The sequence below is a fragment of the Schistocerca gregaria genome, chromosome 3, assembly GCF_023897955.1.
Source record: "Schistocerca gregaria isolate iqSchGreg1 chromosome 3, iqSchGreg1.2, whole genome shotgun sequence".
Classification (NCBI taxonomy): domain Eukaryota; kingdom Metazoa; phylum Arthropoda; class Insecta; order Orthoptera; family Acrididae; genus Schistocerca; species Schistocerca gregaria.
In genome coordinates, this window is record NC_064922.1 from 132,296,984 (window position 1) to 132,310,856 (window position 13,873).

The 13,873-nt window shown below is 42.9% G+C and overlaps 1 protein-coding gene across 1 annotated transcript in view; it reads right to left on the reverse strand.

The window, feature by feature from the left end:
* Positions 1 to 13,873, reverse strand: part of LOC126355281 (arylsulfatase B-like) — a 74,067-nt gene that overhangs the window by 46,338 nt on the left and 13,856 nt on the right. The window contains exons 3-4 of the mRNA XM_050005569.1: positions 11,412 to 11,623; positions 6,453 to 6,479 (exon numbers count right to left, since the gene is read on the reverse strand). Coding sequence (XP_049861526.1) covers positions 6,453 to 6,479; positions 11,412 to 11,623 — 239 coding nt within the window. The remainder of the gene's footprint in view (positions 1 to 6,452; positions 6,480 to 11,411; positions 11,624 to 13,873) is intronic.

Consider the following 13,873-nt stretch of genomic DNA (forward strand, 5'->3'; position numbering starts at 1 on the left):
CATACAGACATGTAAAACATAAATTGTAACTTTGTGCAAATACTTCAAGCAAACAAAAATGTTTTTTTCATTATACTACCTCTCAAATGTCCCATCAATTAAATAATATGACTAGTGATGCTGAAAATTATTAGGTATGAGTGGGAGTCGAATCTTCGCCTCATACGCGTTCGTCTTGTGGAGTTTAGACGCTACCCACTTGACCACCATGGACAGATACACAAGCCACATAATATACCCGTAAAACTTCTTTTGCGATTTTCTCGGAAATGCCAGAGTAGTACACATTATGTTGTTTTAATGACCTACTAATGGTGTACAATGTTTGAAGGAAATCTGTGATACTCATCTCGTGAAGAGAATAAATGATAAATGGAAACTAATGTGACTTAAACTAGACATTATCTGAACGCGCTCAGCATATTGCTTTCTGAGAATATTTAATATGACTTTTCTGTGACAGTATTATGCCTTGAAAGAGAAAGCGTATTCGCTGAACCTGTCATTATGCGCAAAGAACTGTTGGTGCTCTGTCTGTCCTACATCTTGTAGCCTAGCACAGGGGTGAAATTAGCTGGAACTCTGAAAGGAAATCCATTTATATGTTGGCTCTATGCTCGTGTAGCGTCAGCTGTTTCAAACATGCGTAATTACAAACTTGGGAATCCGATGTAGGAAAAATGTCGAAAGTTATTGGCTTGATTTGGAGAAACCGTTAAACAGTCGGTAAATAATAATGGAAGCCAAATTAGCAAAGTTAGTGGGAATTCGAATTGCGGTATACATACAGATTGTGTAAGGGGTATACGTGTAGATTTTTGTATATGTTACCGTAGTATGTTCACACATCAGCGAGTCAGTTGTTAAATCTCTGCGACGAATAGTTCCTCTGTTCTGTACGACTTCTTGGACACTGGGGTCGTTCGTAGTAACACCGTTAATTAGAACAGTCTGAATAAGTAATAGTTCATTAATTTCCACAAAACGTATCTTTGCTCACCAGGCTCGGCTGCTGCTATGAAAGTGCTGACGTGGACTTGCGATTTAGAACACACTATATCAGCCACGATTACTGAGTGGCGAAACGACACGATTTCAGAATGAAATGTGGCTTCACTCCTGCGCTAGAAAACACAAGTTCGTAGACACTTCTTGGCACTGTTCTGACGGCGTTGGCGTGTAGGCGCATCTCACAGCAGACGCAAGTGTCTTCACTCACCCCGGTTGACACGGGCTGTGTTACGGCGAGTAGGCAGCACAAAGGCGTTACGCCGACAGGAACAACCTGAAGTGGGTAGGATCCGATCTCGAACACAACTGCCATCCAGGCCTCTAAGGACGCTATATTAGAGTGAGGCGTGGCGGTGTCACCTCAGAACCACGGGAGGCATTGCTCCTTTCTGTCACATCACTGGCACCTCGTGATACTTCTTTACTGTACAGTATCTCCGGGGTGGTCGATAATTTTTTAGCAGTTCTCGATACTCGACGACACCGCGTTTTCCACAGTCAGTATATACTAATCATTTGGTGTCCATGCATCCACACTTCTAACCTAGTTACCAGAAGAAAATATGCATTAATTGCTTATTCTTGCCAAGTATACTTGGAGATACTAAAGAAATCAAAAACATACGACTTGTAATGGCTATAACTGTTAGTCTGCAAATGAGGTAAATACTGGTGTAACTTTATTCAGTGCACCGTCCTCAGATACCAACAGAAACAACTGCACTTACACCCATTACGTTCTTTATAGCTACCCTTCTACGAACGCAATACCTAAACATACATCAATTACTGTTAGAAAAACCCTGATAAAACTCACTTGTGCGGCAACTAATTGCAATGCCACAACCATAAAATGCCCAAAGTATGACTTTATTTATAGTCGATAGTTAATTCAAGGAGTAGGCATGGCTACGAAAAATACAAACCCACGGAAAATTTTACTTGTGCTTCGATATAAGACCAAGTGCTTGTCGTGAAGTACCCGCAATGTGGTTTCGAGGAACAGGTGATGGTGTCGCGAGAAAATGTACGATTAACATCCTCTTACACGAGAGGCAGTCTGGGTGCTAAATCACTGAGATTGTTGTTACCAATTCCACAGCGTGTAGCACGGCATCGGTCTCGAACAGGTCTTTCCTGTGTCTCGGTTATCAACAAAGTGGTCAACCACGCAGAAACTTCTACTTAGATTTCCGGCAACGGAAGTTGACGTTACATTATGTGAACATACACATACCGAATAAATGTGAAGTCTTATGCCATGTTTCCATAGTCATGAATTACTTACACGTACATGCCCCGACTATCACTCGCCTTAGTCACTTTGTATGTGAAAACACTCTGCTTGCACAGTTGTGGCAACCTGTCCATAAGTTACGAAATTTAAAAAACGTTTAACTTTCCTCCACGAAGTCGCTTTCCACATAATTACCTCTGAGCTTCTGCAGCTGTCGCTAACTGGAACAAATCTCTGTCTACTAAATAATTTTCCCCTGATTAAGAACTTGTAATATGTCACAAAATAGGTTACTTCCCTGTTGCTGCGTCTGTCACGGCCGACTGCTGCTGCCTGACTGAGCTCGAATGCAATGTTGCGATACTACTTCACACCTCTTCGGAAAGTGGAGACATGAGATGCCATTTGATCTGACACGTCTGTGAAAGATTTTGCGTGTTTAAATTCAAAAATTGGGGATGTATTTGTGGTTCTTCCTTTTCTTGACGTGGTTATTATTATTTCTGGAACGTCTTTCGTCGTCAGATACATTCCATTTTGCTATAACTGCATCCATAACAATTCCCCTTCTTGCATAGTATTTGTCGACGTACAGGACGCGGCCGGCTTTCAACAATGGATCCATCAACACTAGAGAACATGTCATGAGCTGGTGTGGCAATCTCCTTTCAACCATCAATTTAACATTCCACGTCTAACCTCCATGCATTTACGTGCCAATAGCTTCGACGATATTTCTGACGTTTCCCAGGAATATACTGGCCAAATCCAAGCCATCCTCTAAACGGCACCATATCCACATTAATGCACACTTTCTTACCAGGACCATACACTTCGTGAAATTTATCGTTTAGTAGATCAATTAATGGTGAAATTTTGTAAAATTTGCCATTATTTGTACCAGAATATGCCCAAAATAATGTAACATACTAAAAAGTGCTTGAAACTTCTTACGTGGTAAAGCTTTATTCATTTTTCTATAGCATATTCATTGAACAATACCTCTGCAGTATAGGTTTTTGATGCAAACCAGTCCACAGAACAAATCCAAAATAAGCAGGATTTCTTCGTTATTCGTGTCTTCTATCTATTGCTGTAGTCTACTGAGTTCTGTAAACTTTTCGTTGACAAGACTGTCAAGAGTTCGTTGCTCGGCATAACAATTCGTCTCGGTGACTATCATTTCCAAAATCTGGACATCAAAAAGCAATCGGTTAAACTCCAGTTCATCGCATCTTCCAGTCTTTTTCGTCTTCAAATGATCAGCATTTCCCTCATTACGGTTTGTGGTAAAATCATTCATATTTCCAGGTACATCGAATGTAATAGTTCGGGAGAGAGGTAATGTGGATTGTTCAGGTCTGAAGTACTTATGCTATTGAAAGTTTAGCCGTACCTGGTCTCCCCAACCATGTGATACAATGAGGGCGTGTCTGCGGCGGCTATTCTCTCTTCGTGGGTGCATCTATTCCGAAAAGCTGCATTTAAAAATTCAAGTCCTCGTTGCATCGGGAGAAGGAAATTAGCTGGGCAGCAGAATGAAAACTTGCGGCTTTATAACTTTCACTTAACACAAAACTGAGACAACGCAATTATATACGCCTTTCTTTCACCAGCTTAACAGTGCGACAGACAGCGAAATCGGTGAAAAAAATCAGGTACATAAAATAAAACTGATAGTTTTTTAATTACAATGAAATGAAAGCCCTTAGCTGCTTACAGGTGTTTACATACGTCAACGGGGACGGGGACAGATGAAAATGTGTGCCCCGACCAGGAGCCGAACCCGAGGTCTCCTGCTTACATGGGAGGTGCTCTATCGATTTCTTTTGTCTTCACATGACATTCGTTAAAGTTCGTTTGCTGATCCTTCCACTCAGTTTTTTTTTATTACAGAGGCCAACCAGCTGTCTGACCGAACACCTGAGCTACCGCGCCGGCGTCCATCTGAGCCACCGAGGACACAGAGGATAGTGCGACTGCAGGGACTCATCTCCGGCACCCCTCACATTCTCAACGTATTGTCCCGCGCTACATTCGTAGTGCCCCGCCCATTATACCCATTACTGGCGGGGCGTTGCCGATTGCCGTAAGAGTTCAGGCACTGTTCGTGTATTCGCACAGAAGAAGAAGATGGTCAAGTGGCCGGTGAGCCTTACATACATACATATAAAGATGCTATCTGTTCTTTCGGATCTGTCCGAAACAACAGGTATCATCTTAGTACAGGATAGTTTTGTTTTTCAATTTTATGTCAGCGTAAATGCAATCATACCTCCCTACGATATCTTTGCCGCACTGTGACGCCGCGAACATTTATTTCTGTGTCCTTGAGGAACAGTTGCTGATTCCCGACTGGGTTCCTTCTTTCTTTTTATCCTGGATCGGAATCGTCGGAATGACGATAGGCACTCTGGAGATAGTGTTGACGATCATCGCCAAACAAACTGGCCGCGCTCTCACCGAGTTCGCTTTTCTCGTCCAATCTACTCGTAGTTAATTCTGTGTTCACCATTGTGACAAACTCAGCAGAAACCAAGCTCACATTTTCAGGAAAACACGACTTCAAACATAAATAACCTCTAGCAACGTTGCCGCTCTATCTACCGTGAGTGTAACCAGAGATTGTAAACTTAAGGGAACAGATCACTGCGGGGCTAACTACAAGAGTTGACTGTCAGGCTATTCTTCAACGAAATTCGGAACCAAAGGTACACGGCCTCTTCTGGAGATCAGGAGAGCTATGTATCCATTTGAGATCATTGTAGCTTGAAACCTCCCCTTAGTAAGATTTACGTTATTTGATTTTCAAACAGCTGAGGAGAACTGAACGTACTCAGACATTTCGCTCTTTACTTAACCTAATCATCAATAAAGTGACACACAATATTTTTAGCGCAACGCAATCTGACTTTCAATAATACTTACAAAAGAATGGCCCTGACCAACTGTAACCTATACCTTTCATGAATCACTTACCTCACAAAAATTTTCGTTACTCGAGCTACTGCAATACAGCGAGCGCTAATACTGCCAGCTAAATAAAAGATTCTAACTACTGAAGGCACTAACTACTGATAGGAATATTTAGCAAATGAAAGATTTTGATACACAACAAACTATGTATTTACCTTAATAGTGTTCAAAAGTCATAATATATGTCTCAGTTAATGACATCCAGTCGTACAAATTTAATCTCTGTGACGGGCACACGTCCTGATTATCCCATCTCAAAACTCCCCCATCTCACTCCCCACTGCTGGCGGCTCACCTCCAACTGCGCAACGCTACGCGCTGTTCACATCTGACTGCCCTACACTACAATAGTGCTTATTCCAACAATTCCAACCAGCCACAGACTGCACACAGCACAGCCAGTGATTTTTATACAGACTGCTACGTAGCGTTAGCAACATAAAAACCTAAACAGCCTACTTACAAGCTGTTTATACGATTTATATATAATCCCTATAAGGTGTGTATCAAGATGATGCACATAGCCTGCAATTTGATACACACGGCAGCCAAACCTTTAATATGGTGTGACCACACTTTCTCTTTATAGTGGCTTGAAATATCATGGGGGCACTTCCAATTACACGTCTGAACGTTTGTGGAGCAATAGCAGCTCATCCTTCCGCAGGAGCCGAAGCCAGAGAAAGTAGTGCCGTAGGATGCTGGGCTCTGGACTGAAGCCGCGTTCTAACTCACTGCAAATGTTTTCGATTAGGTTCACGCCAGGACTCTGGACAGGCCATTCTATTTCAGTAACTTCCTTATCTAAAATACATTGCCTCAGAGACACAACTTTATGACAAAGTGTATTGTGATACCGATGCAAGTGATCATCGTCTCCAAACTTTTCTTGTACTTTACGCATCATACAAGGCTCAAAAATTGTTCATATCCTTCCACATTTAACTTAAGCACAATAAGAGAACCAATGCTGCCAGTTATAACACATCCGCACTTTAGCATCGTTTCCTCCATGCGTCACTATTGACATTACACATGAAGGCAGATAATGTTCTTCACGCATCCACCAAAGCCAAAACCAAACCCCTTCGTCGAATTTCTGCAGAGTACAGAGCGAGTCATCACCCGATCACTCGTGTCTAGTCATTAACTGTGCAGTGGTGTCTCTATATCACCTCATGCTTTCTTTAGCACTTCCTGGAGAAAAGCGTGCCTCGTGATAAACTACACAACCATTGTACCACATTCTTTTCAACTCTCAGATCACAGTCACTGCGCTAGCTGGATTGCTGGTAGAGATCTGGAACTCACGAGTGATTTTCGCTGGTGATTTTATGTAACTTTTAGCAACCTCCTTTCGCAATGATGGACGGTTGTTCTCCAGCAGTACATCAAGTCTTCCTGGACTTGTTGGTTTGACTGTGACTGCTCTTTGGCGTTTGTGCTTCACGATCACACCGCCGACAGTCGACCAGAGCAGCTTTAGAAAGGGTACGGCAAGAAAGGAAGAATGAATTGATTGTTGGTGTTAATAACGATCATCCTCCTTTACCTCCTCCGCATTACTGCAGATGACGTGTCACTGAGCACATTTGTTCTGTGCATGCAGTACACGTGAGGCCCCTAGTAGTTTCCACTGCACTGTGTTGAATACGAAGGCTCTGTTATAGTTCACTAACCTGCTGCCTTCAAGTTTATCTCCCCAGCGCAGAAAACAGCACGCAGGTCGTGGGTTCTGTATCTTGATGTTGAAACTGACTTCTAGCGAGGTGCTCTTCTGAAATAATGTATCACTTCTTTGAGATGCCACTCGAAAACTTTAATATAGCCACACGAGAAGACTACATCATCTTAATACAACGCCTTCTGATACAGCAAAGTACACGATCAAACACAATGTTTACGAAAATGTATTTTTACACTATTTGCGGCAAGTGTCTGTGCCTCATGACTACCGGAGTCAGTTTTTTTAATATTGAATACTGGCAAACACATTCTGCTACAGACAACATGGCTGTACATCTCGACTGCCTAATCCAGAGTGACGAACAGCCCGAAACACTTCGCGTGCCATACCATAGAAGGCGTGAGCCTGGAATTTCTTCAGTCTTTTGATTTTGATTCACATTGTTTTTAATAATTCTAAAATGACTGATTAAAAGTCAGCTGTTGAGAGATATTTATATTAAAAAGTAAAGTCGTTCCAATAAGTAGTTTAACTAATAATAATACCTATATATTAACGTTTTATCGTCCTTGCTCCGATCACAGTAGCCAATCACAGATCAGTAGCAATATGAAGGTGGTCTTTCTCACGGGAAAGGTGTCGAATCTAACATCTGTCACAGATACCTCACACCACATTTCGTCATCTATATACTTCTCCACTGCTCTGGGAACAGCTTCTTGGAGCCTATTATGATCGCTGACTAAAGCAGAAATATTACAAGGGTGAAGTGTCCCTGAAGGATTTGTCACTCACCTTACCTCCAATGAGTAACCCACGTTCGAGGTCACTGACGTAGCCTGACCGACACATTCTCGTGTTACCGCTGCTCTGCTAACAGCGCAATTCTCCCCACCCAGTTTTATTTTCTGTCGAAACCATCGATTGTGACATCCGGTAGTCAACCCCGCATTACCTTGGGGTCTCCGGATATGTTGATCTAAATGTATATACTGACATAAAAAATTTGTTCTTATTGTATAATTGTATTACTTTTCATTCTACTGCTTCACTAAGTCACTATTTCAGAATGAGGGCACATTCCATTAAACTGTGTGTAATACAGAAAAAAGACTGTGGTCAAATATGTCATTGCCAACAAAAAGTAATTAATAATTACGTTAGGAATATGTTTGTCAGTTATACGTCATCTTACCTCACCATATTTTATATTTTTAATTTTTTACATCCAGAGTTGAATCTCTACCTCTATTTACAAAGATTACGTTGACGTTTTTTGGGTAGTTACGTCTCCTTCACTTTATCATCTGCATTTAGTTATGAAGTTGTTATCATCAATGTCGGTGAAAAATTTCCACATTTGTATTTAAATCTGCAAATAAAGTAATGTCAATGTAGTTTTTGAAAATTAAGCTGTAGCTGCGAAAAGCCTTGGACTAAAACAATAAAGTAAGATGTAAGGCGTAGTCATCTGACAAGGAGACAGACGGAATAAAAGTAATTTCCACATGTGCCAATAAATTTATCCCAGAATGACACTGTCAATGTCTTCATGGAAAAATGTTTGTGGTTGGCTATGGAGTCATGATTGTAACCAGGCTTGCACCTCTTCGCCCGAAGCAAATTTACGGCCACGAATAGCTGTCTTCAGGGCTCCAAAAACTTCTTCAGTGCACTCAAAAAAGAGCCTTTCAACCAATTGGGCCCGTCTGGAAAGCCACCCACGCGGGCTAATATTGCGAGCTACCCGATACCACCGCCCATCACAGCATCGTTCTGTTATGAGCCCTTTGGTGCATCGTACGGAAGCCACTTCAAGAGCCATAAAACCTGTCAAAGGATTGAGCTATTTGCGAAGAGTGATATAAAACGTCTACAATGAATCCCGCCACCCATTTCACCAAAGAGTTCAACGAATCTTCCGTGTTTACGGTTTGTGACTGAGTAGTCGGAAATATTAGCCGACCCCTAAGGGGGGCGTAAAATCGATTCGGTTTCAGGTCTCCTATAAGAACTTATGAGATCTGTGAAAGATCACGTAGGCCTCAACACGCAGGAACATACAAAATCACGCACTTGTGTGGAGACTCATACGCCTAGCAAATTACACCCACAATTCAACAGTGCCGTCATTGGTACGGGATATATTACCACCTAAGACTCTCATTCGGGAGAACGACGGTTGAAACACAGTTCCAAACACCCTGATTTAGGTTTTCAGTGATTTCCCTAAATCAATTCACGGAAATGCCGGGATGGTTCCTTCACAAGGACACGGCCGACTTCCTTCCCCATGCTTCCCTAATCCGATGCGACCGACGACCTCGCTGTTTGGTCCCATTCCCCAAATCAATCAACCGGCAAACCACCCACGGTATCCTAAGAAATCAGCAGCAGCAGAACATGATTTAAAAACAGGCAGCTAATTACAATCCAAGAAACATCTGCGCGAAGAAAACTGATGTAAATTCCGATGAACAGTGAACTGCAGTGCGAAGCCTAGGCTCACAAAAGACAAGCTAACGGCCAGAACTGCGAAAGGCTACTGAGACATGGAACGGGAAAGTCTTCTGTCCGAGTTATCTCGTCATCAGCACTCAGGTAGCGGCGCGCCTATACTCGTCATCTGCGCTCAGGGGCCGGCAAGAGGGTGCGACTTAACTCGTCAACAGCACTCAAGGGAAAACCGGCGGCCGCGACTATACTCGGCATTAGCACTCAGGAAGTGGCACGCAGCATGATGAGTAAACTCGTCAACAGCAGTCAAAGTGTTGAATGGGCAAATGGATTATGGGATACGTAACCCAGAGAGCTCTCCAGATATTAAATAACCTCATTGCAATAGGTCATAAAAGATTCCATCTCCTACCACACCTTATTAAACTCTACCACAATAGCATCCTAACCTCTGTTGGAGTCTGGGCGCACAGGCTCACGAGGGTTGTGTCCGCCATGACAATGAGAAGGGTCCAGAGAAGCATGATATTAAGATCTGATGGGGGCCTATAGAACATCTTTGGGTGGGGGGGGGGGGGGGGGGGGCTATTAGTCATAATGTGGCTCTGCCCTCTGGACATCAAAATAAGGGAAGAAGCTGCCTGGTACTGTGCTAATAAGGGAAATTATTAGAAGATTGCAGACATCATGGTTATAAGGGTGGGGCATAAAAGGCAAATAAGGAAAAGAGGGGATGAACTTTGGCAGGAGTCTTGGGAGATAGAAGAGCTGGACATAGAACTTTCCAGCTCATACCTGATGTAAGGGAACGCTTGGAAATGAAATACCTTTAGCCCACACGAGGACTGATCCATTTTCTCATTGGCCATGGAGCCTACCCGACATACTTATGTCGATTTGGGAAGAGGGCTACACCAGCATGTGACTGTGGCGATTCGGAGGGTACGTCCGACCATGTAGTTTACGAATGCCCCCTCTTCAATGATGTTGCGAACACACTTCGAGACAGCCGGCCGCGGTGGTCTCGCGGTTCTAGGCGCGCAGTCCGGAACCGTGCGACTGCTACGGTCGCAGGTTCGAATCCTGCCTCGGGCATGGATGTGTGTGAAGTCTTTAGGTTAGTTAGGTTTAAGTAGTTTTAAGTTCTAGGGGACTAATGACCACAGCAGTTGAGTCCCATAGTGCTCAGAGCCATTTGAACCATTTGAACACTTCGAGACAGACTACCAAACTATGACCCATATCAACTACTTAGACGGGAGGACACTTTCCAAATCTTAAACACATTGACTAATGAGGTATCGCGAAAAGTTTTAACTTAATACTTGAGAGAGATAAAGTAAATAACCAAGACAACCACCGCTGATTGCGTCCAGAGCCCTATTCCCATACCGTCTGTGCGTGGACTGGACGACTTTTAATCTTATTTGGAATCCGCCACGCGTAGAATTGGGGGAGTAGATGTCAATACCACCGATAATGACACGCACGTGATATGACGTAGGATAAGTCAGTTTGTAATGCTGAGTTTTTAGGAAACTAGGGTAGGGAACTGCAGTGAATTAACATCGTGGCCTGCCCAGTCCAAGGGGCATGCTCTTCGCGATTAGCTCGAAGAGCAAGGCAATTAAAAGTAGGTTTATATCTTTTACTGGCATACATTTGACACTGCAGACGGTAGGAATTAGTTATAAGAATTAGACAAAAACTGTAGATATTAGAAATTAGATGCCCATTGTATGTTAAAATTAACTGTAGCTCACTCAAAAACTGTAAGTAGCGGCAAACTAAGTATAAAATGTATCATGATCCACAAATGAAATAAGGAAGCAGGTCAACTTTGTACAATTATAATGGTTTTGATAATAAAGAATTTTAATTTTTTAAAGAAATAATGGATTATGGGATAGTCGTAAAATAAGCCATCGAAAGCTGAAACGACTTGACGGGACCGGAACTCGATAGATTTTTATCAGCATATGATAAATATTCGTGTCAGAGTTGTAATAGTAATGGTAATAGTAATCTTACGCCAGACTGAACTACGAAGTCGTAGTAGCCGACCATACCGTTCCAGTAGCCGAAGTGTGTGTCGAACCCGCGGTATGCCGGAGTGTAGTTCTTGGCGTGATGACCCAGGTGCCACTTGCCGATCGCCCTGGTGACGTAGCCGAGGTCACGCAGGTACTGCGGCAGGATCTTGCCTGCCGGCAGGGCACTCAGGTCAGCGGCTCCTATCACGTGGGCCTGCATACCTGTAGGTAAGTAAATAAGATTAGTCATGTAACACAGGAGCGGTGACACAAAATATGTGCGTGCTATTTTCTTTTTGTAAAATCATCTTGTCGTATTCAGTTGCATGTGAGCTACAGACATAAATGAACTTAAAGTCCTATATAGGGAAAGTACGGACAACTGGCTGGCGCCGGGAATTTTGCGCTCATCGTGCTGCTGCTAATACGCTGACCTCATCAGTATACACTGATAGCCAAAACATTATCACCACTACCCACCGCGACACTGGATGCCGTCTGGTGACATTGAGGGAATGTGATGCGGTAACAAATGTTAGTAGGCGTGGCAGACATGGACGGGGATCACCCTAACGCAGATGTGGGCAGCAAATGGGAAATCCATTGAGTTAAGCGATTTTGATAAAGGGCAGCTTATTATTATGGAGCCTCTGAACGAATATCTCGAAAAGTACGAAGCTGGTGAAATGTTCAAATGCTACTGTCGTGAGCATTTACGGGAAGACGGAGAAGGACAGTGAAACAAGCACTAGGCGTTAAATGGATGAACGTCCAACGACTCTTCACAGAACGTGGGGTCCGGAGGCTTGTCTTCAATGAAAAGTAGGGTAGGTGGTGACCCACGGAGTCTTCACCGAAAGAGCACAATGCTACTTCACGCACAGGTATTTCCGGAACGCACCGTTCGTCGCACATTGTTGAACATTGACCTCCGCGCAGACCACCCCTAAGTGTTCACATGCTGACCCAACGATAGCGTCAGTTACGATTGCAATGAACACGGGACCATCAGGATTCGACCGTCAATCAATGGGAACGTGTTGGTTCTTCTGCTAAATCACTTTCTTTTCTACACTATGTCGCTGGTCGTCTCCACAAACAGCGTCATTAGGGTGAACGACTTGTCATAACTTGCACCGCGCCACGGCCACACGCTGGTTGTAGCGGTACTATGCTATGGGAGACACTCTCCTGCGCTCGTAGGACCTGTGGTAGTAATCCAAGATTAGCCTACAGCTACGAACTACCTGCATCCTTTCATGCTTGATCTCTTCCCCGACGGCGATATTATGTTTCATCAGTGGAACTGTCTGTGTCTCGGAGCCAGAACAGTGCTACAGTGGTTTGAGGAGTACTGTGGTGAACTCGTGCTGATGTCTCGGCGACTACATTAGCCGGATGTAAATCCTAGTGAATCCACCGGGGTTGCTATCGGGCGCCATCATCGCGTACGTCAATCAGCAGTCTGTTATTTGCGCGAATTAATTTAATTGTGCGTAGACATTTAATTACACGTACCTCCACAAACCTACCAACAAACTGTTGGATTCCCGATACGCAGAAGCAGTAGTATATTTCGTTCCAAAGACGAACAAGCAGGCTACTAAGAAGGTAGTCATAATGTTCTGGCTCATCAGTGTATGTTAACCATACCTCTCAGAGAATTGAGCTCACTTTGTAGAGTATTAACTAGAAACTAGTCTCGAATGCTCAGTGATAACAATGTAAGCAAAACGGGTCTTGAAACATACTTTGCGGCGAAGATAAATCCTAGTTTTCATCCTGCTGTAATTTACTGACAGCGACAGTCATAGATTTGGCACCATGTGTTTCTGCATCGAACTCAAATATCTGGTACTGTCACGCGTGTTCTCAAATTAATCATTCGAATCGACACCAACAGCATCAGAAGAAGGTAACAAGTATTAGGTCGGAAACCATAGGTTTTACAATAAAACAGACAGACTTACAGGAAAGTGATTTTGTAAGGATTCCGCTTTTACCGAATGAGGAAAATTCAAAATTACAGCTGTTGGAGAAGCACCAGAATTCTGGAATAAGTTTCTTTTGCGAAATTTAAAAGACACCATCTAAAACAACCCATTTAACAGTACAGAAATCCTGCTCCTCCAGCAACAACATTTAATTAAGAGATCAGATATTCCAAGTTCTGCTGTAAAGTCTCTTATTACAGATCTTTCATCAACCTTCATTTATTACCAAGAGAGTGTACTGTACTAATGAACGACTGAAATTGTCATCCGGTCAATTCCAGTTGCAGGTTGTCTTTCTAACAGCTTCTAGGGCGACAAAAATATTATATACAGTATTTCATATCATTATTTAGCGAACCTTAAAATTTAAAACACTATAATAATCTCTTCGTTAAGAGATATAATCTTACGTTACTGGATTAACGCCATAAGGACATATTAAAGTTAGAAGGTGTGTATCTATCTCGAGGCATCATTA